Genomic DNA, 23,645 nt, shown 5'->3' with positions numbered 1-23,645 from the left:
GGAAATTTAAACTTTTTACTGCAAATGTGTGAATGTGTGGAAGATAGGGGACTGCACAAGGAATGTATCCCGTGGCCTGATGATAAACTGGAGTAAACTGAATAGGTTAAAATTATGTGGCTTGGTGGTAACATTGCAACTTCTGAAAAGAGAAGAAAAAGAGATTTATTCTACTGTTTTTATCACATTTTATATGAGCTGCATTTCACTTATATCTTCTGAATGAATGCTTGAAAACTATCAAGTCCTGTTAGGAATTGCATACTTTTTGCACAGAGTGCTCTGAGTAACTTCCTTACTGCATACTGTCATAAGCAAGTTTTTCACATCAGCCCATTTTTCATCTGTTGCAGCCTTTTGGAGGCAATTTGGGTACTGTATCAGCAGAGATATAACTCTTTCAGAAATTCAGTTTACTATAATTAAAGAATTTTTTCATAATTTCTTTAAGATTTCTCTTAGTTAAAGATACTCCTCTTGATAAGAAATGCTGTGTTAGGAATTTACATAATACCAAAATTTTTAATTGTTCTGGTTTCAGACTCTTAAAACTGTTTATTGATATTTATCAGTCTCTTGCAAAATGTAATTGTTTTCGTATCTATTAAAATCAGAATTACAATATACAAAATTTTGATGTAATATTTATTTTGCTGTTGTAGCAAATTAACCCTACATGGCTATTGGTATGACTTTAAAGTTGTTAAATAGTATTTTAGCGGTTGCTTATGTCCTTTAAATAGGTCTAGAATCTACAATATTTTGTTCTACTTCTCACATTCCACATTTGTTCTTGTTTTTGTATTGTTGTGTCGTCATATAATTAGGTAAGTTCAGAAATAAAGAGTGCTAGCCTTTTTTCATCATCATCAAAAGAAACCATGACTGATAAAATAATGACGTTGATAGTTCCTTAGGTGAAATGCCTAGTATATAAAAAATGTTGATTTAAAAAAAAATGCTATGCTCTTTTTTTTTTATAGGTATGTTTAGAAATTTATGTCTGAACACCTGAATAAATGATCGCTTCTGTATTGTAGGTTGTTACCTACCTGGCAGGTTGTGGTTTGCAAAGCTGTCCAGTATTGCTGGCTAAAGGATATCCAGACATTGGATGGAACCCCATAGAGGGTGAACGTTACCTGTCATTCTTACGATTTGCAGTTTTTGTTAACAGTAAGTGTAATTTCTTGGCATCCAAATTCCATCAAATGTTTCCTTTAAATTACTTTCCTAACCATAAAAATGTGTTAATGACTGAAGAGAGGTTAATGCATATTCTTCTCATTACAAATGCAAGATTATTGGTATATGCCAATTATTGTAAATTTTTTGAATCTTCTTAATTGTATTTTTTTCTTAATCTTTTTGCAAATCACATAAATTAGTAGATTAATCTGTTATGGTTGCAAATGATTCCTCAAATATTTACATATACTCCATACACTGGTTATAAACATAACCACTGAGCACTGACTTTAGACCTATCTTGGCCACTACACCACTGGGAGATTTAGAGGCTTATAATTAAGGTATTTTGCATTACAAAAAGTAAATTTCCATAACCCTGAGCAATTGATGTTTGTAAAGCTTCCTGACTGTATCTTACATTTAACATCTTCAAAAAAGATAAAATCTTCGATAACTTGCTTCTGTGGGCAATTTCCTTTTGCAATTTATTAAGTAAATATGTTAAAATCAAATCTGACTTATCTAAATGCCACTGAAGAATATACTTCAGCTCAAGTGAATCTTTTTTTCATCAAAATAGTAATTTAGATTAGAGATTAGATGAGACCAGAAGATTTATCAGTGTACCACCTGTTTTATCTGCCAATATGGAAAGTATTTTAAAGGGCAGCTAGGGGAGGGAAAGGGAAATAATTTTAAACAGTATAAATAAATGCTAACAGTGCTCTATAAAATTAGATGAAAATAACTCCAGTCTTTCTTGTGATAGTTTATTTAGTTTATTTAGAGTAAACTTTGATGGATGGACTGCTAGTCAGTAGAATCAAGTTTTAATTTCAAGTGTTTCAGTGGTTTTATTTCTGAAAAACAGTTCTGGTTGGGGTTTTGAATCTTCTCATTATTACGGGTTTGGGTACGGTTCAGCTCTTTTGAAATTAGGTTAGTAATTTCTTTGTGTCCTCTCCTTGAGAGGATAATTACAAATAAATTAGTAAAATGTGGGTTTTGAGATAAAAGCAACAAACACACTTGTAAACATATGAATGAATTTTGGTTCTGGTCAATGAATCCTTGGAATAAGCAAAGCTTCTTTCTTCAAGCAAAATTCTTCATTAACTTGACCTATGAGGTAAATTAGAGCAGACTGCAAGATATTAAAGCTATTTTCAACAGTTTGATATCCAATCAGAAGGGATATGAAAAAGAAATATATATACAGAGAAGGTCAGAATAAGAGTCTAATGACAAATGCAGTGTACAAGCAGTTGAAAATGTGAACTAATAACTCTTTATAAACTTTTATTGACTTCAGTGAGTGATATTAAGGATTAATTTCACCTTTGTTCTTGAAGCAAGTTTCTTTCCTGCACATTCTAAATTAAAACTACCTGCAAGGGGTTTTTTTCTTTTACTAGAAATTGCAATCCTTACAAAATGTATCACTGGTGTGTCAAAAAATGCCCAAATCTAGATAAATTTTTAACATTTAAATCTAAATTGTATTGGAAATGAGCTACTCAAGCCAATATTGGTAGTGCTTTTTTGTGTTTGCTATTTGATTCTGCAACGTGGATTCAAACAGCCCCTTACAATTTGTAAGAGTGTTTTCTATTTGTTTCCTCAAAACATACATAAAACATGCAAGGATTTGGTAGTATCTGCTAATTATATGAATGTTGTGCATGTTTTGATGGTCATTTGTATATCTATAGTGAGGTATGTAATGAGTTTTTTTGATAATAGATTTTACTTAATTATTTCTAAAATTTTCACTTGGAAGGCCTTAGCCAAATGAAACTAAAATGGTTGACTTTGGGATTGGATTAAATCCTGGTTTTTTCCTTGCTCTGTGAAAAGGAGGACAAAAAAAAAAGAGAAAAAATAAGAAAATTACCCTAAACAAAAGGCAGAATCTCTGCAAAGTCAGTAAATAAAGTTTAGAATCATTGAATCCTTTCGGCTGGAAAAGACCTTTATGGGTTGGAAAATACCTGTAAGACCACTGAGTCCAACCATTAACCTAATACTGCCAAGTCCACCACTAAACCATGTCCCTAAGCAACACATCTACATGTCTTTTAAATATGTCCAGGAATGGTGATTTCACCACTTCCCTGGGCAGCCTGTTCCAATGCTTAACAACCCATTCACTGAAGACATTTTTCCTAACAACCAATCTAAACCTCCCTGGCTGCAAGCTGAGGCTGTTTTCTCTCTCCCTATGTTCCCTGTGTTCCATATTAAGATCATACCAGTGTTTTAAGTTGGAAAAATACAACACTGACAAGTTTAAAGTGTTTAGTTGCTCCTAGAGCCAGTCAGTCCCAGTTATCTCACCTACAGTGGTGTCTTCCATTGACTACAACTTGGCTGGTAACACCACTGCTGCTCTCAGCTAAACTACAGTTTCTAGTCCTGTTTTTTTGGTGACTGCTAAAACTACAACATTCAGTTTAATATGAACTTGTTACTGTCATTCTGCACTGATTTAATATTGTAGCTTGCGTGCGAAATATAGATACTGATGGTCCAGGCTACTGAAATCATAAGTTCGCTGACTGTGAACTGTCTCTTTTCTTGCAATTTTTCTTCCTACATGTCCCCTAATTTCATATCATCTTATAGATTATCAGTATTCTTTATAAGATAGCCACTATGAATTTCTAAACAGTTGCAGTTAACCACAAACTGAGCTTTTGACTGCAGTCCACAAAGCAGTTAGTTACATGGAAAGAGTTCATTTATATGAAGATTCCTTTTCTTAATGACTTTTATTCAGCAAGCACCTAGCTCACAACCTGTTTGCCTGTACTGAATTTATAGAATACTTAAACTAACTCTTTTCGCTTTTAAAATATACATACATTTCCCAAACAAGATTCTTATAAATGGGGTTGTTTCAGGCAAGCCGTGATCTTTAAAACTGATTTTAGTGCAGTTTTTATATATGAAAAAAGAAGTATCCTGTTTCAGGCTTTAAATAACAAGCAAATTTAACAAATATTTAAACATGCAATGGAAAGTATCAGGATATTTTACTCTAGGTATATTCAATCTAAAATACAATTTATTATTCTTTAGTCGTATTGCGAAGATTAAACTCTGAAATGAGTTTTCCACTGATGAAATACCAAGAATATAACGTTAAGCAACATTCCTTGCTTTAGTTTGCCTGTTAAAATTCAAAGAACTCTCACACCCTCGTCTGGATGGGATGGAGTTAGTTTTCTTCATAGCAAGTTGTTTAGTGCTGCACTTTTTATTTATGTTTAACAGTGCTGATAATGTACCAGTCTTTTGAGTGCTGCTGAGCAGTGTCTGTGCAGCATGAATGCTTTCTCCTTTGTTTTCATACCCTGCCCCTTCCCCTCCTTCGCTGGCCACAGTTAGGTTCAGGGTGGGCAAGAGGTGGACACAAGTGAGACAGCTGGTCCAGACTACCTGAAGGGATGTTCCATACCATGACATTGTGCTCAGCAATAAAAGCTCAGGAAAATGAGGAGAAAGAGGGGAACATTTGTGATTATGGAACTTGTCTTTCCAAACAACCATTATGTGTACTGGGGTCCTTTCTAGAAACTGGCTAGACATCTGCCTGGGAAACAGTGAATGAATTTATCTTTCTGCTTTGCTTGTGTGGTGGATTGACCCTGGCTGGATGCCAGATATCCACCAAAGCTGCTCTATCAATCTGAGGTTTCCCATGGGTTCACAGCCTTCTTTCTCACCTGCTCCAGTGTGGGACTCCTCCAGGGGCTGCAGGTGGATCTCTGCTCCCCCACTGGCCCCCATGGGCTGCAGGGGCACAGTTGACTCATTGACTCACCATGGTCTGCACTGCGGGCTGCAGGGGAACCTCAGCTCCGGCACCTGGAGCACCTTCTCCCTTCCTTCTCCACTGACCTTGGTGTCTGCAGAGTTGATCATCTCACCTCTCTTCTCTGGCTACAATTACATCTGCACAATAACTTTTTTCTCCTTCTTAAATATGTTACCACCATTTCTGATTGGGTCAGCCTTGTCTTGGCATTGGCTCTGTCAGACCTGGTGGAAGCTTCTGGCAGAAGCTTCTGGTGGAAGCTTCTCACAGAAGCCACCCCCATGACCCTCCCTGCTGCCAAAACCTGATCGTGCAAACCCAATACAGTTTGCATGCATGGCTTTCTGTTTCTCTGCTAGACAGTCATTATCTAAATCTGTGAGTCGTCACGACTTCTTTCTATTTTCTCCCTGTCCTTCCCACCCACTCCAATAGCAGACTTCTGGCCTCTTGGGACTGTTAGCCGTTATACCAGAGAGATTAGTCTTTGCCAGAAAATTCACCTTCCAAAGGGAACTGTTCTAGACTGGACAGTTCTAATGCAGTAAAACTTCTGCAAGGCAAGTCTACACTAGCAGTTTTAAACCTCAGTATAGTTTTGATAAAGCATATCCAATGATGCCAACTTGATACACTTTTGGTTTCAACTATTAGGATGAGGATTTGTTTTATATTTTGTAAAATTTAGGAGAAAAATTAAGTTTTCTTCTGACTTAAGTATACATTTCTGGAGAAAGTTTGTATAGTGTTTTTTGGTCCTCAGGTGAAAGTGTTGAGGAAAATGCAAGTGTTGTTGTCAAGCTCCTTATTCGACGACCAGAGTGCTTTGGGCCAGACCTTAGGGGAGAAGGAGGAAATGGTTTGCTGGCTGCTATGCAGGAAGCTATCAGAATCTCAGAGAATCCTGCTCGTGACCTTCCTTCCCAGGCATATAAAAGAGAAGAGTAAGTAAATGTGAAAGCTTGTTTGGCAAATGATGATTTCGTAGCGGATTCAATTTTGCTTGCAATAAGTGGATAATAGACCCTGCTGTGTAAGGCATTATACAAAACTAGAGCATTAAAGATTCGCACCCACAAGCCGTTGTCGTATGGAATTCATAAAGCATGAGCTGGGTAAAAGTGGAATGAGAGTTACAGAGAGAGAGAAAAAGCCTGACGGACAAAGCAAAGGAGAAGGCTGTTGTGGAATGAAGCTAAGGTTAAGGTAAAGTAAAAGAGGAAGATAGAAGGCTCATGTAAAGTCATCTATTACTGTTCAGTTGCATGCTTACTCTAGGGATAAAAACACTGTAGTCCAGAGCCAAGGAGAATTGAGTATGTCTGTTTAATAGTCTCTGGATCATGTCTCTAGCTCCAGAAAAGAGCTATAAACTTACGTTAGCAAAAATGCTCACTGTTATTCTTTACTTTTTAGTGAGGAGGAGGAGGAGGAAGAGGAGACTGTGCACATGGGTAATGCAATCATGTCATTTTACTCAGCTCTCATAGATTTACTTGGACGCTGTGCACCAGAAATGCATGTAAGTTCATTTTGTCACTTGCTCAGAAAATGTAGGAGATTTGTAAACATAACTGTACACCTCTAACTAAACCTTTCTCTGTTTGAAGAGTTCTTCCCTTCAGAAGGTAGACTTTATTGCTTCTTACTGTATCTAGATAAATTGATTCCCTGCAAGCTGCTTATAAAAATCATGGTCTTTTGATTTCTTTATGCTTTCTATTTATCTAAAGTTTTGATAATTTTTATATGACTATGGAATAAAAGCAAATATGAACTTCTAGAGTTGCATAATTAAACAAGCAGTCTAATAACAATTTCTGAAATTGGCCCTTTACTGTTCTCTAGAAAGGCATAAAAATAATTTTCATAAGAATGTGATACAGAGCTGCTTTTGTGTGCATCGATGAAATATGGTGCCCACACCAAATGAATACATGGAAAAATATGTAAAATATCTGTTTTAACTGTAATACCCATAAAAGCCACGGGGAAGACTTTGTTTTAGTTAGATTGACTTTTGCTCTTCAGTACTTAAAATTCTTTAGTAGTAAAAGCCCAGATGAAAATGCTATATGTATTTCAATACAATAAGAAGGAAGGAGTTTGGCTTGTAGCCTGCCTACTTACTACTACCAAAGCTATTAACTTTATTAGCTGTACGTAGCTCTCTGTTGCCAGAGACAGTAGTTCTATGTTAAGAAAATTACTGGTAGAGATGTTCAGACGCAGGCTATGAATACCTGATTTCTGCAAGAAGTTGAAAGGAATCGGTCACCTAATTGTTAATGCCTTTTGAAATTTTCGTGGCATAGAAATAATAGAAAAATGCATAGCCACATCATGCAGATTTGCATCTGTTTGTAACGTAAAGAAGCAAGTTGAAAACCTGGTACCTAAGATTCTGTAGTTAACATGAGTATTTCAGTAAGTTTCAGTTTTATCACCGTATCTGATTGGTTTAGAAATCTTATCACTGAGGAGTTTTTTTGTGTTATTGGGAATTTATAATATTGTGAAATCATTGATATGATACCAAAATAAGAACAGATGCAAAAGGAGGAACAGCTGAAAATTGGCAACTTCATTAGAGTTTTCAGATAAATTGAATTTCTCTGAATTTTCTTCCAGTGTTTAAAAAAATCATATTAATATAAATATTTTGAGGAAAATTTTCTTATGTCCATCAGTACTAAATTTCTAAATTGATAAACTTTTTCTAACAGCTTATTCAAAGTGGAAAAGGGGAAGCTATTCGAATAAGATCTATCCTTCGATCTCTAGTGCCAACTGAAGATTTGGTTGGGATTATAAGTATACCACTAAAGCTGTCAACAGTTAACAAAGGTAAGAACAATACTTTTATTAGACTAGTTATCTTTTATAAAAGTCTTTTGGCACATTAGCATTCAAGTGTAAAATAAAGTGGTTTTGTTAGAGTTAAATATAAGCTGAGAACTGTTCTTCAAATTTTAATTAGATCTGTGTCAATTAGAGCTGCTCTAGTAGCACAGATGTTTGCTCCTGTGGATCAGAGACTGTAAGAACATAAGAAATACTTTAAAAGATCACACTAATGGGCTGGTACTTTGTCTTCAGCAGTGGTTGTAGAGATGCTACCACTTTAAGTAAAATGTGTGAGCTTAGGCTCAGTCTCTTTGTATTTCCACATCATCCAGTCATTTGTTTAGAAAGATCAGTGTATCTCTCTGCCTATCAACATCTGTTTCTGGATGTGGTATCCAAGCATGTATCTAATCTCTTTAGAATAATGTCTCTAGTCACAAACTCCTGTGGCAATAAGTTCTAGAACTTCCCTATTTGCTACATTTTACGCATTTATTAAAAAGAAAAGAAAAAAGAAACTTATGCTCTACTAATTTTAATTAACACATTTGAATTGTAGTGTTTTGGGATTTGGTGTATAGCAGTTCTTAATTCACCTTGTCAGCTACATAAATAATATTCTTAATTTCAGTTATATCCTTTTCCAGACCTCATTTTGTAAAACTTAAGAATCCAAACTTTTCTTAGTCTCTGATCATAACTGCTCCACTACCTTAACTACTTTAGTTGCCTAATGTGTACTTTTGCTATCTCTATTCTGCAATCCCGATATATGGAAAACATCTGTGGGATGTACACAAGACCTGAGCAGGTTGTACTGATAATGTGTGCACACAAGTGTTTGGTTTATGTGTTAATTTTCTATTTTATATATGTAAATAACAGCAAAATGATGCCCTCTCCCGTATTCTGAATACCCTTTCTGATGGTGTCCAATATCTTGTTGACTCATTTGGCTGCAGCTACACATTGAGTTGATGATATCACAGACTTTTAATGATGACCTCTGGATCTCTTTGTAATGTCAGTTACGAGCTCAGCATCGTGTAGGCATGGCTTATTTTCCTGCAGATGCATTAACTTGGAGTTGTCTTCATTGAAGTGCATCTGTCTACTTGCCCAATCAGTTTTGTTAATGATTTATCCAAACAGAAGACTTTAGTGTTGTATACAGACTTTTAAGCTCCTTTTTTTGCTTCCTATTATAGGTCACTGATGACTCTCAGTATAGAGTCCTGTTTGTCCTTGCTTGATTAAAATGCCACACATGCATATTGCATTTTAATTACCTTTGCTGTTTCTTGGAACTGTGCTGGTTATTTCTTCCATGACTTTTTCAGAGGAAGTGAAAATCAGGCATATTTGCTTCTGGATTGTCTTGATCTGAAGAAGATGCTCCTCTATACCTATTGTCTTTCCCCAATTTCTAGGTATAATGTTCCACTCTGATCTCTGATATTTAATCCTAGATGCCTGATTTTTCTTTTATTAGTCACAGAATCACAGACTATGCTGAGTTGGAAGTTGATCAGTCTCGCAGTCATGGTCCTCCAGCTCAGGGCACTGAGATCCCCTTGGTCTGTTATCAGTGTTGAAGACAGAGGCAAAGAAAGTGTTAAGTACCTCTGCCTTGTCTCTGTCCCTGTTTGTGAGGTGACCATCCTCACCCAATAATGGACTGATGATATTTCTATACTGCCATTAACATATTTGAAATATGTTTAATATATTGCCATTAATGCATTTGAAAAAACTCTTTTTATTGTCCCCTAACATTTCTGGCCAACTTCAACTCCAGTTGAGCTTTGACCGTAGGAATTTTCTCCCTACAGCAGCAAGCAGTGTCTCTGAATTCTTCCCATGTCACTTGACCTTTCTTCCACTGGGCATACACCTTCCTTTTTTGCCTTATCTCCAAGAGAAGATCCCTGCTCAGCCAAACCAGCCTTCTGCCTCGTCTGCTTGACTTCTGACGTTACGGAATTACCTTCTGTGTCCTTAGGAGGTGATGTTTGAAAAGTGACCAGCACTAATGGACCTCAGCACCTGCAAAAATACTTTCACAGGGGACCTTACTTTCTAATTCCCTGAGCAGCCTGAAGTCTACTCTCCTCATATCCAGAGTTGAGATTTTGCTGGCAGTCTATTTCTGTACTTGTTCATCTTGTCCCATAATGATTCCCTCTTTTATAATCAAGCTGACTAAATCCCTCTTCTCTACACCACAATCTCACCCATCCTTTGAGACTTTGATACTCTACTTCGATATCTCTGCCTGCCTCACATAAGCTCCTCCCGTGAAGTATAGACAAGTTATCATGGAATTCTCTTACACGTCATGAAGCCACTCAGCTTAGTGCATCATACAGCAATCTCCCACTTCCACTGCCTGCTACTTCATATCCTTGGCAACCCTGTCTACCACCACGGAAGCCTCTGTGCAAAGGGTGGAGTGGTTCTTCTCTTAAGATGTTATCTTTCCTTCCCAAGTAAATATCCAAGGTATCCCAGGTAAACTATCCAAGACTAACCACCTAAGTACCTCAAGGGTTGCCACTATGGGGTTGAGGCTCAGCTGCAGTGTTGCTATCCTGTTTCTCTTAGTACTCTGATTCCTCTATTCTCTCCTCTGGAGAATGAGACTATTCTCTGAAGACACAAACCTTGTGTACTCTGTGTATACACAGAAGACCTGAAACCAGGGTGTGGATCTGCTGCTCTCTCTGCACCAAACTGTGCAGCTCCGTGTTTGTACCTGGATCTCTACCTATCATTGAGGTTGAGACTGACTTTTTGTCAGTGGAACTAACAGCCTTCTTAACACTTTCTGTTAAAGGCAAGTCAGTGAAGACTTTTTTCACCCTCTTTACTCTGGAACTCAAAACCAATTCAGAATCAGAATTCAGATTACAGAGGTGTATTGATCATAGCATTCTTGCTTCTTGGGTGACTGTTGATTCTTTCCTAGACATGATCAATATGGTTATCCAGGGTGGATTTATTTCCACAAGATAACTTCCAAAGTAACCATAAAACCCAAAATTTTCTGTAAAGCATAAACTCAGCAGAGGATGAGGGGTTTTATGGCATTATGACCTCCATGTTTCACATTAATTTCTCTGTGTTCCATGGGCTATAAACTACCAGTCTTCCATTTTCTTCTAGGGCAAAATAATTTATTCTCCTTTCTGTTCTTCTGTTGTGCTTTCTGCTTCACAAGAATTGTGTTTACCCCTTTTCAGTCAGCGATGTCTTATCAGATACACAATTGACATCAGTCAATAGCAGTTGTTATTGTCATCTTCCCCTTGGATTCCATGTTCATTCTAGTCTAGTTTACATGAGAGAAAAATTAAACTTCTTAACCTTCTTTGACTTCACAGTTGCTGTGAATTTTGGTATTTGCAGTAATACTTATTTTTCATTTTACCACGTAAGCGTTCTCTGTAATAGTAATGAAACAAGTTGAATGTTTTACCATTCATTTCTAAGCTTTTAAGAGTGAAAGATTAATAAACTGCAAAATAATAGGGTTTTTTAAATAGTGAAAACTTACTATTCTTTTTCAGCATACAAGAAAACTAAACAAGAATATAATTTTCTTTGAATATGTGATTTTACACTAAATGCAATTATAGCATCTTTTACTGTCTTGGTGTTTCTTGTTTTATCAATTATCTACAATTAAAATTTGCATTATATATTTGTGCAGATGGCACAGTAAATGAACCAGACATGTCTGCAAGTTTCTGTCCTGATCATAAAGCACCCATGGTACTCTTCTTGGACCGTGTCTATGGTATTAAGGACCAAAGCTTCCTCCTTCACCTACTAGAAGTTGGATTTTTACCAGATTTAAGAGCCTCTGCCTCTTTGGATACAGTACGTATTTTGCTATGGAGTTTAGGTGCAGTGGATAGCTATAGTGGCCTGTAAGTGTAAAAAAATGGAATTTCAAGTCAAAACGGCTTTTTTTAATAAAGGTGTTATAGGCTCGCTATAAAACAAAACCAATATTAATTCAGTTACTACTAATTTATAGTGCTTAAGTCTGATTACAAGCACACAGTAGCACCTTATGAAGCAACAATGTAAAGTAGTTTAAAAACTTTTAATACAGGTTGTACAGTAATGAAATAAATAGATTGAGTATACTGTAATAAGCCTAGTGATTGATTTTATTTTATGTGTGCTTCCAATACTTACACTGAAAATCCATATGTATGAAGAAATTAATGAGATGAAAAGTACTACTTAATGTTTAGTGGGTTTTTCTAATCTTTTAAAGAAAGAATCTGCATATTCTTTTCTGCCACTATTGGTTAAAAGTGCAGTGGGGCAAGACATAGGACAAAAGTGGATGTCTTGGATTTTCTCCAGTTGAGGAAAAAATGGATTTTGTCTTCATGTGTATACTGGGAATATCATGTTAGCACCCAGCCACTAAGGGAACCTAAGGAGTATTTAAGTATTATGTTTTATAGACTTTGTATTTAATAACCTTTACTCAGTGTGACACTAACAATCATTTACTACTTCATACAGGTTTCTCTAAGTACCACAGAGGCAGCTCTCGCGCTAAATAGATACATTTGCTCAGCTGTGTTTCCATTACTCAAAAGATGTGCTCCCCTCTTTTCTGGAACAGAGCATCACGCCTCTCTGGTTGACTCCATGCTTCACACAATATATAGGTTATCCAAGGGACGGTCCCTTACAAAAGCACAAAGAGACACTATTGAAGAATGCCTGCTTGCTATTTGCCAGTACGTAGGACACCTGTGTATAGATTCATTTCTTTTGTGCAGAATATGTATTTTAACAATTTCTTTCTTTGTGTATAGTGTAGAACTAAGATTATTTTATTCTTGCATGAAATAAATGACCATTGTATGAGACAATTTTTTTTCTGAAGAAAAAATATATTTAATTTTTCCATTCTGGGTATTGCACTATAGAGGCTGTTGTGTTGATATCAGGCTTATGGTGATATAGAATAAATTCTGATTATTTGTAAAAACAAACCCCAGTAATTACCAAAAATGTTCTGGCAAGTCTGACTCTGTGTGTTGAGGACTTAAGGGATCAATGTGTTTGTATTCCAAAAACAACTCCTAAAGCTGGTCCTAAAGCTGAACTGAACACTGAGGAATTGAACCTTAGGAATTGAAATGTTGATTTGGCTTTCCCTTAAGAAGGCCAAGAAGTAGCATAACTTTCTGTGCTATATCATTCTATATGTAGATGAGATTCCTTAAGCACCTACCATTGCTTTTACAAAATACTTTTAATGACTGTTTTGTATCCCAATATGTAAATTCAGTTTTTATTTCATTTTTGCTGAACTGTATGACATTTACTAAAAACATTTTTTAAAATTACAGCCACTTACGTCCCTCTATGCTACAACAACTGTTGAGAAGGCTAGTTTTTGATGTGCCCCTGCTCAACGAATACTGTAAAATGCCTCTTAAGGTAAATACTTTCTGCACATGCATTCAGCATGAAATTTCAAAATAAACTGTCGTCATCATGTTTTTAAAAACAGAACAGGCAGGGTGAAGCAATGTGAAATCAAATCTCAATTGAAAATAATGTAAGCATTTTATAAAGTCTTTCAAATTTAACGAAATGTTTGCAGATTTTTTGAAATCTTGCCTAATGTAAACAGTATATAGTAAGTTGATTATGCAATTTTGTTTAGTGAACTGTTGACTTTCTCACTACTTCAGCAAAAGAGTATTTGAATGTATCAAATTAAATGTTAGCGTTATCTCAATATCTTTTCTGCTGCTATATGAACTATAATAAGTCTTGGTAGGATGTATAGTCCAGGAATGAATTCTGAGTGAAATCTAAGAGACAGGACACAGGGAAGAAAATTGACCTCTTATTTTTGAACAATCTGTAACAGAAGTCTTATTCATCTTCTTGTTCTGCAAATAGAGAATTAAAAATGTGAGATTTTGACTATTCTGACAGGTTTGCTTCACTTTCCCATTGGATAAAAGAGCTTGATCTTAGGTCTTTAGGTCTTCTTACGGAAGAATTGAAATTCTGTCATACTCTAAAGCTGAGCTGCCATATTCACAAACATGCTCTGGAGCAGCATTAATTTTTTCTTAAAAATGAGGTGAAGAGGAAGTGTTTGATTTGGGGTTTTAATTATTATTTTCCCTTCCTTAACAGAATTGCAGTAAAAACCAAAATGCTAAATGCTAAAAGAAATTTTAAAATTTCCCATGGGATAGGAATTTTTAGTTCTAAAGAAGAAATCAGTGGCAAGTGCATCAATAATCAGTATACTAGCTCTTTAACTGGTGTATTACAGATTGCTTGTATGATACTTCTTTCCATCTGTTTTTCCAAAGAAGAGCAGTCGCAGGTAAAAGGGTGTACTATGGGTGTCTTTGCAGTGTTTTGAATAACACTGAGGCCATCAACCACAAATGACAGGAGTAAAATCAATTCAAATTGGTAAAACTTTTTATCAGAATCTATCATGTCCTACTTCATACTCATTTCATTGTCTCTGTTTTTATTCTGTGAGCTAATCTGTACTCAAATGGTGACAATTCTGAAATTTTACTTTTCCCTATCACCACTAAGAATTCCACAGCAGCAGTTGGAGATAATACAGGCTTTATAGTTTCACAATATGGGCTCTGCTGCTCTCCCAAAATGAAAAAGAAAAAAAGGACCATTATTATGAGTCAATGGAAATGAAAAGGCAGAGACAAATAATAGTACTCTTGCAGCAGTTTAATATAACAGCTTATTGTTCTGTTAAATACCAATGTTTTACATGCATTTTTATTTCTTGAAAATCTAGCTTCTGACAAATCACTATGAACAGTGCTGGAAATACTATTGTCTGCCTTCAGGAATGGGAAGCTATGGAATTGCAGCAGAAGAAGAATTACATTTAACTGAAAAACTTTTCTGGGGAATATTTGATTCCTTGTCTCATAAGGTAATGACTGCCATTCACATTACAGTACAGGGTGACCATAAAAGCATTACAGTGATAATTTGCTGTGCCAAGAGCAGAAAGTTCCTATTTTGACCATTGTTTCATCTAATATGGGAGATCCAGCAATGACTGCTTTTAATGAAGTGAAAAACTGAATACTGAATCTTGAAAGATTCTCTCCAAACCAATGAAATGTCGAATCTTTATCTTGATATACCCATAAGCTTTACACCAGTAATGAGGCAATACATGCACACTATATATATATATGCATATATATATACACAACTAATGATTAGTGCTTGCTGCACTAAGATGTTGGTCTTGTCTCCTATCTTAGCTCTACTAAATATTTGTACGTACTTTTTACTGGCATAAAATTAATTTTAATAAATATATGTACGTGCTTATCAAATTGTTGGTATATGCACAGTAAATTTATATTGTCTGTTTTCTAACATGCACTTGTATTATTTTAGTTTTCTACCTGTTGCTCAGCCTAGGTGATATGATGCAACATTCTATGAAACAAACATTTTTCCATTTTCATGTTCCGAAGTGTGATCTTGGGATTTTTAACTTGCTCAGTTTTCTCTGAGTAAGAAAAAGTTGCATTTCTGGTGGGAGAAATGCTCTACTGAGTAAATACTTTTTGTGCTTGATTGGGCTCAAAAATCAAGATCTCACGATGGGACAGTAACAAATCTTTTTCATTGCGTCTCACTAATGTTCCCATTCTAAGCAACAGATTTAGATGATTGCTCCTCTAGGCATTCTGATTTATAATATGGAAATGACGATGATATTTGCATTATTCTGAAATGGCTTTTTAAGCTTTATTTGTATTTGATTTTAGCAACATTTACCTCCCTCTTACTGCTTTCACAAGTGCAAGGAGTATCAGGAGGGCCTGACACAATGAAACGTTTCCAATCAGTGCATCTTAGCTTTTAACAAATAAATGAAGATGATATGTTTCTACCAATATTGGTGGCTCACTATAATAGCATTTTCACTTTTCTGCAAATGGCTATCAGCCCAGTGAAAGAAGAGTTGTGTAAATCTGTGATCTTCTGAGCTACGGTGTTCTCCACTGTTCTGTTTTGTACTAAGATTACTAGAAATAATGAACTGACTTTGCTACAGTAAAACAAAATTTCCTTTAATGAGTATGTTTTAAACTGAAATAGTTCGAGGAGAAAGAGTGTAAATAAAAATGACTTCTGCAGTTAAGGTAGGAAATAGTAAATTTAGAACTAAGGCATTATTTTATAGATGATCATGCTCTGTAACAAGGTGAACAACTCTTGATCCTCCTATGTAGGCCTTCATGGCTCAAAGGAAGCTTGTGTTGTACTCATATTGTATATACTTACACAGTGTCAGCATACTCTTTTGTAATTTGTGTAGTCTTAAGAATATGTAAAGTTGATATAATGAAAAATAGATGCCATGCAGCAATAATTTTGCTCTATGCTTAAATTTTAAATGCGCTTTACTGTGTGTTTGCATCTTCTAATGTTTGTGCATATGGCAGCTTGGTTTTCACTAACATTTTGCATGTTTTTCTATTGGATTTTCCAACCAGTTCCTATCTCTCCTGCAGAAGTATGATCCAGAGCTCTTTCGAATGGCTTTGCCCTGTCTAAGTGCTATAGCTGGTGCCTTGCCCCCTGATTATTTAGATACACGAATTATGTCAACTTTGGAAAAGCAGACTTCAATGGATCCAGAAGGAAATTTTGATCCTAAACCTGTCAGCACAGCAAAGTGAGTCTCATAAATCATAGTGATTTCCTTTCCTTAAATATTTTTATACTATTCCTTATTAACATTTTTTTCTCATCTGTAGAGAGTTGGCTAGTGACAGACTGTTAGTGATATTAGGACCTCTCAGTAGTAGTATAGGGATTATTGCTTCCTCCTGCCAAATACTTCACTGCAATATATCCTGTTTACATAAAATATATTCTTCTCAGCACTGCACAGATGTTAAATATATTTCCATGTTATATCTGCACAGTACATAGTAAATTCTATATTTATTATGTATCCTATTTTCTAATAGTTCAAATGTTTGGGATATGTGCATTTGATACTATAAGTATTTAGAGTGTGTTTATGGCAAATGGTACAAGATCATCAAAATCTGGTAAATGATTCAGTTGGGTTATTGCCAGATTTTTGTAAAATCTTCACCTTATTTTGAGAATTGATCTGTAAAAACCTGACATGGCAAAATAAGCAGATAATGTAGGATGATTTAATAGAGATTTGGCCTTCCTAGTAATCTTGTGCTTTTAAAATACAGATTTCTAATACTTTTATATTCAAGAACTGAGGATCACTAGCTGAGTCTTGCTATTGAAGTCTTTCTCTTCCATCATTATGCAATGTGTAACATCCATGTTAATATTATTCTGTATTAAGAATTAGCAACAAAATTACCAGTAGATTAGGGTGAAGCAGGTTTTCATTGCTAATAAGTGCAACTGTTATGTATTTGAAGATTCTCTGTAAATGCCCTTATAGCTCTGCCTTTTTTGTGACATTTCTTCTAAAGAAAAGAGAATTGCAAAGCCAAATGTCTCACCTTCATCTGGAGGTGAAGTATTTTGATTAGTGTTATATTATCCAGACATTTTTTTCATAAGTCAGACTGATTGAATGACCATGTTATGATTGAATGACCGTGCTCCTCTTCGTTTACAGCCTTGTACTTCCTGAAAAGTTGGAGTACATCATAAGCAAATATGCTGAACATTCCCATGATAAATGGGCCTTTGATAAGGTAGGAATTATTTGAAGACTGGCAACTGTCATAAAAGGACTAGTAAATAATACCTGGGATGAGTATTGAAAGAAATACTGGACAGTTTAACTGATAGGGCCTTGTTCAGAGTGTATGAATGTCTACATATTTATTTAGGATATACGGAAGAAACTTTTTGCTCAAGAGAATGCATTGGAATTTGTCACTTTTTCAAAGAATGTATTGGGATAAACATCATAGAATCATAGAATCATCAAATCAAACAGGTTGGAAAAGACCTCCGAGATCATCAATCCAACCCTTGATCCACTACCACCGTGGTTACCAGACCATGCCGCTAAGTGCCACATCCAGTCTCATCTTAAAATACCTCCAGGGACAGTGACTCCATCACCTCCCTGGGCAGCCCATTCCAATGTCTGATTACTCTGTAAAAACTTTATCCAATATCCTAATATCCAACCTAAACCTCCCCGGTACAGTTTAAGACCGTGCCCTCTTATCCTGCTGCTGGTTGCCTGGGAGAAGAGACCAACCTCCACCTGGCTTCAACCTCCTCTCAGGTAGTTGTAGAGAGTGATGAGGTCTCCCCTGAGCCTCCTCTTCTCCAGGCTACTTTTTTATATCAGAAAAAGTAATTATAGCTTTTCTTTCTTATTAGCTTTAAGAAGACTGTTAAGTATTAATTTTATCTATGGTTTCCCAAATGATCTGTCACTGTGTCATGTTTTTGTTTCACTAGTTCTACGCAGCTCTAAAACAAGATAATAAATTCTTTAATAATTTCTTGTAACAATAACGAATAGCAATTTTATGGTATAGTTATATAAAATAACAATTCTGTTGTTTGGGGGCTATGTATGCAAATTTGTAGAGAAAATTACACATATATATGGCTATGTAACTGTACAAATATTAATTTCAAACCATAAATGTCAGTTAATATTGTTTAAGTAGAGGATTCGTTACAGTTATATTCTTTAGTGCTTAATCTGTTAATGTTACCTGTTCTTCTCTGTGTTTTTCACTTAAGCCTCCCAAAGAATTGAGGCAATCTTCTTTGCCTCAGTCAGTACTTTCTCAATGCATGAGTCCACTTGAAGGGAGCCAATGCATACTAGGCTCAGAACTGGTATCATAAGACCTACTACTCACAGATCGCACCTATTCAGGGCATGATTTGTTCCTGTGTATCCACATATGGTTGCATGCTCTTTTTTGAGGAACTGAGCAGCTGTGGGAGTAGATTAGCAGTTTGATATGACAGAGTAAACTGGCTAATTTGCTGTCAATTATCTATGTTGTTCTCAGCTTATTTCAGTGGTTTTTTGGTTGTTTGTTTGTTTGTTTTTTTCCAGACAAATAGTGGATGGAAATATGGCGTTTCCCTGGATGAAAATATGAAGACTCACCCATTAATAAGACCTTTCAAAACTTTAGCTGAAAAGGTAAAAGAGGAAATTTCAACTGTGTTAACACAAAGTAGATTGATTTGTTTGCTTTTTAAAATCTATTTCAATTATATGATAGAAAAGGAAGAAGGACAAATAGGTCCATCTACATGCTGAAGTGATTGTTTAGTTAATCTTACATTGAATCTTGTATGACTTGCTTCCATTACACATAATATTCATCGTTTCTTCATAGACCTGGACCAATTAATATTCAAAATATCAGTAGTACAGTTTTTTCAGGCTTCCATGGATGAGGAATGACTGGCAGCAACTCCTGGGTTTTAGATGAAAGTGTAATTTAACATATCTGAAGGCAATTTTGTCTTCAAGAAAGATGGTAGAAAGATGTAAAGAATGTGTAGATGATTCAGTTGAAAATGCAGAAAAGCATTTAAATTATTTTAAATGCATTTTTATTTGAATTTCTTGACCAGGCATGAATGTCTTCTAGTTGTCAGAACACTGAATTGAATTTGAATTCTGTTACTTATTTTTGCAATGATTCACTGGGAGACAAAAATAAATCAATTAAATTTGTCCCTCTTTACCATGTTTTTCCTGTTCAGAAAATGGAGATGACAAAAATCAAGAGGGATTCAAAATGTTTAGTTTCCTAAGGTTTGTAAATTGCTTTTGAATCTTTGGAGAAGAGCCAAAGCATTGTTGGTTGAATTGTTATTTAAGCAGTTCAAAGAGAATTTTCTAAATTGTCTCAAATTAGAACTTTTTTGAACCTAAAATCAGGTCCATCCATAAAAGCTGTCATGTTAAGTAACTGTCAGGAAAATTCTAATTTACGGCATGAACTGAAATACTTTTATTAAAATTGATTTGAAAAGTCTTAATATGGTATACTCTGAATTTTCTTTGTCATAACTTTTCAGAATTTCTCCAACACCTTTACTTTTCAAAGGGGTGTTGCAATACAGGCTGTTCCCTAATTTTTTTTCGACAGCTGTGTTTATATGAAGAGGTGTATAGTTCAGTAATGTTCTGTATCTGTGAATGGATATAAATATAGAAAGACTAAAAAAAGGCCTTGAGTGCTGATGTATTCAAATATACATACTTGCTTAAATAATTTCATAGCACTTATAGTACCACCAATTTTTTATTATTTTGTGCTGGAGGAATCAATGAGTAAGTTTCCAGATCTAATCAACATTACTGCTCCAGAGCTCCTTGCAGTGCTGTTAGTTTCTAACACATATCCCAGCAATAAGTGACACTAAGAACTGAATAAAAAAAATGATATTTCAAAGCTTCCATCTCATGAGAAAAGAACTATATTGTATGTTCTCATATAATATACAAATTTTATATACTTCTGTTGTATGTGACAATTTATATAGAAGGACAGAATATTTTTATTGAGTTCTCGCTACTTACTAAAAACAGAGAGATTTTGCATTTTTTCATCAAAGGAAAAGGAAATTTATCGTTGGCCTGCCAGAGAATCATTGAAAACCATGTTGGCCCTGGGATGGAGCCTAGAAAGGACCAAGGAAGGAGGAGAAACAATAATACATCAGCGTGAAAATGAAAAGCTTCGCAGCATATCTCAGTCTAGTCAGGTAATGTAGAATTGCTTAAATTTAGGAAGCAAAAGGCCTGTTCACTAATTTACTATGAAATTTTACACAATTATGTCAGTTTTATATACTTTTAATGAAAAAAAGCTTTTAATGTTAGAGTTCTGAGATTGAAAGTCATGTCACTATAACAAACACTGTGAAATAACACTGAAGAGTGGATTCCAAAAATGCAGCAGCTTTTAAGATAGTAAGGCTATCAGAGACCATATCAGAGAGCTATTGCTTTTCATTTTCTCAGAAGAACTAAAGAGAGTTTTAATATAGTCATTCAAAGAATACGCGGCAGAATATTTAAAGTCTTTTATTTTTTAATAAACAAATCTAGCAATTTTCTTTTTTTGGTCAAACAGGAGAGCCTAAAATGGGCTTTTTTCAAGATTCTAATTATGACTGACATATGAGATTTCACATTTGACACTTTTTTTTAATATACAGGTAAAAATTTTAGGTTATTGTATATATTACCTAGCATTTTGATGTGAGAATAGATTTTTTTTTCATTTGTAGCTTTTTTAACATGTACCTAATAGGTTTGTTGCACAGAGCTTTACCACTTTAAACAATTGAAGGCTGTAAATACATCATGCTCCTCCTTTTTCTTAGTCTGTAAATTCCTCAAGACAATAACCTATTTTATCTTTTCGTTGTGTTGTCTTGTCTTTAGTATAGGGTTTGTCCAGGCTGTTCCCACACTGTTCTGTCATGTTTTGAAGGCACATCTTGTATGTCTCGTGATTGGTCTCTTCTCTTAGGCTAAAAGCATAGTTGTTAGCAACTTGCCATCTCTTGCAAATAGAGAGATCTAAGTATCTGCACAACTTTCCTATTTCCACATCAGCGGATGTATTCTCTTAATCGTCCTGTGTATCTTCAGTACATTGCAAAACAATAGCTGCACACAGTTTCTACAAGAAACTTTAAAATTGTGAATGATGTTACTCTAATCAGGTCAACAAAAGAGATGTTGTAGTTGAATACTTTTATCTGAAATACTTTTATCTGAAAATAATTATCTTTTTATTTCCCTGCAGGGAAATGGGTATATCCCGGCACCACTTGATCTCTCTAATGTGGCACTTTCTAGGGAGCTTCAGGTTTGTCTTTGTGTTTTGCATGTACTGCGCTGAAAAGAATGAATAGATTTGGTTTTATTATTATTAATGAGCTGAATTTTGTTAGGCTTTACGACTGTATCTGTGACTGTGGTTGTGATATGCTGTTGCAAAAAGGTGCATGCCATACTATTTACATACTGGAAAAATGAAACATACAAAAATTCTGCTGTTCATGCCACTGGTGCTTTCTGAGTTCCCAGAAAAACTTATCACAAAGCCAGGGAAGGAGCTGATAATAGTATGTGATATATGTGTATCCTGTGCTTGTGCTGACTTCAAAAAACACCTGAACATAGACCTGACACTTAACTATGATGTTTCTTTGCCACAAGAATGTAGACTTTACCCAAGATAGTAAAATTATGTAGAATTACAGAATTTTTAATCGTCATCTTCTAATTTTGCATCTTGTTTTTTTCTGGTGGTAACATAGGGAATGGTTGAGGTAATGGCAGAAAACTACCATAATATATGGGCCAAAAAGAAGAAAATGGAGTTGGAAAGCAAAGGTAAGCCAAAATCCTGTGATCTACACCAAAAAAAAAAAAAAAAAAAAAGACAAGGAAAATGAGGGAGAAGAAGCAATCTGAAAAAAGACAGTGTAAGACAATCAAAATTGAATAGTTCCTTTCATAGATGAATTAAAATAAATCTTAGAATAGAAAAACTAACAGCTTTTCAACTTACTAAAGGTGGAGGTAGTCATCCTTTATTGGTACCTTATGATACACTGACAGCCAAGGAGAAATCACGAGACCGTGAAAAGGCACAAGAGCTGTTTAAATTCCTTCAAGTCAATGGTATAATCATATCTCGGTAAGTTGCACATTTTTTTGATATGTTTGTTTACATTCAGTGCACAAACCAGCATGATGTTTTTATCTCACTGCAGTGTGGTAGTTATTAACATAATTACCATTTGGCATATCTTCTATAAATCATAGCATTTGTTATTTTTAAGTTCAGAAAGACCCTTCTGAAATAGTATAGACAGGTATTATTTTTAATGAGTATGTGATCATAGTAAACACAAGATGCAACAGTAATGTAATTAAAAAAGCAGAGAGTTTAAGCATCTAAATTCTCTAATAGCAGCCACCATTGTCAGTAATGATCACAGGAAAATAAATATGAATTCGGATACTGAAACACATCTACGTAAAACTGGGTTTCATCCAGTTTTTGAAAAAATGCTGGTTTGAGTTCTGTGCTTTCGTAAGACAAAAATACTGGTTTGAGTTCTGTGCTCCCATAAGACAAAGTGGCTATTTTGCGGGCATTTCATCTTTAACTTCTGCTCAAGCAAAAGCATAGACTTTATTATTTGTACTCTAACTTAAATTGCTGTGTCTCAAAGTAAGCTGGCCTGTGGGGCATTACAGTGTCAGTAAAATTAAAATGACTTCTTAAACTGTATTTTTTGGCTGTATATGATGGAATTGTGAATTATTATACTAAACTATCATCTTTTATTGTATGTGGAACACCTAAGCACATAGAAAACCACAATTTTGCTGACATTAAACATTTTTGTAAACTAAACTGTATTCATGAACAAATTTTTCTGTAAATGTTCTTCATTTCCTATTTTCATTTATTTCTACTTTTCAAGTCCGCATCCCTTTTGAAAGTATACTCAGAAATTTATACATATCAATGATTAGGACCTGCAAAAGGTAACTTTGTTGGCTTCAACAATTAATTACATTTCTTAAGATATGAGAAAACAGTTCTAAATATACACTTCTGCACTAGTACAGAGAGAAATTCCCTCCTGCCACATATGTAGGCTCCCACCCTGAATCCAAAATGTAGGTATGCCACCAAATATTTTTATATCCTCCATAATTGCTTTAGAGCCATTGAATAAGATTAGT

General features: G+C 35.1%; 1 protein-coding gene across 1 annotated transcript in view; it reads left to right on the top strand.

Moving 5' to 3' along the window:
- Positions 1–23,645, top strand: part of RYR3 (ryanodine receptor 3) — a 214,935-nt gene that overhangs the window by 122,717 nt on the left and 68,573 nt on the right. Inside the window, exons 44-58 of the mRNA XM_027717007.2 lie at positions 1,041–1,176; positions 5,775–5,955; positions 6,428–6,533; positions 7,738–7,858; positions 11,571–11,740; positions 12,404–12,624; positions 13,243–13,333; positions 14,691–14,831; positions 16,420–16,601; positions 17,544–17,622; positions 18,963–19,052; positions 20,483–20,632; positions 21,685–21,747; positions 22,202–22,277; positions 22,461–22,584. Coding sequence (XP_027572808.1) covers positions 1,041–1,176; positions 5,775–5,955; positions 6,428–6,533; positions 7,738–7,858; positions 11,571–11,740; positions 12,404–12,624; positions 13,243–13,333; positions 14,691–14,831; positions 16,420–16,601; positions 17,544–17,622; positions 18,963–19,052; positions 20,483–20,632; positions 21,685–21,747; positions 22,202–22,277; positions 22,461–22,584 — 1,931 coding nt within the window. The remainder of the gene's footprint in view (positions 1–1,040; positions 1,177–5,774; positions 5,956–6,427; positions 6,534–7,737; positions 7,859–11,570; positions 11,741–12,403; positions 12,625–13,242; positions 13,334–14,690; positions 14,832–16,419; positions 16,602–17,543; positions 17,623–18,962; positions 19,053–20,482; positions 20,633–21,684; positions 21,748–22,201; positions 22,278–22,460; positions 22,585–23,645) is intronic.

Source organism: Pipra filicauda, unplaced genomic scaffold, assembly GCF_003945595.2.
Source record: "Pipra filicauda isolate LSUMZ 115617 unplaced genomic scaffold, ASM394559v2 scaffold145_size1923396_pilon, whole genome shotgun sequence".
In the NCBI taxonomy this organism is placed as follows: Eukaryota; Metazoa; Chordata; class Aves; order Passeriformes; family Pipridae; genus Pipra; species Pipra filicauda.
Note: the sequence above shows the minus strand (reverse complement) of the source record. Positions and strands in the feature narration are given on the sequence as shown.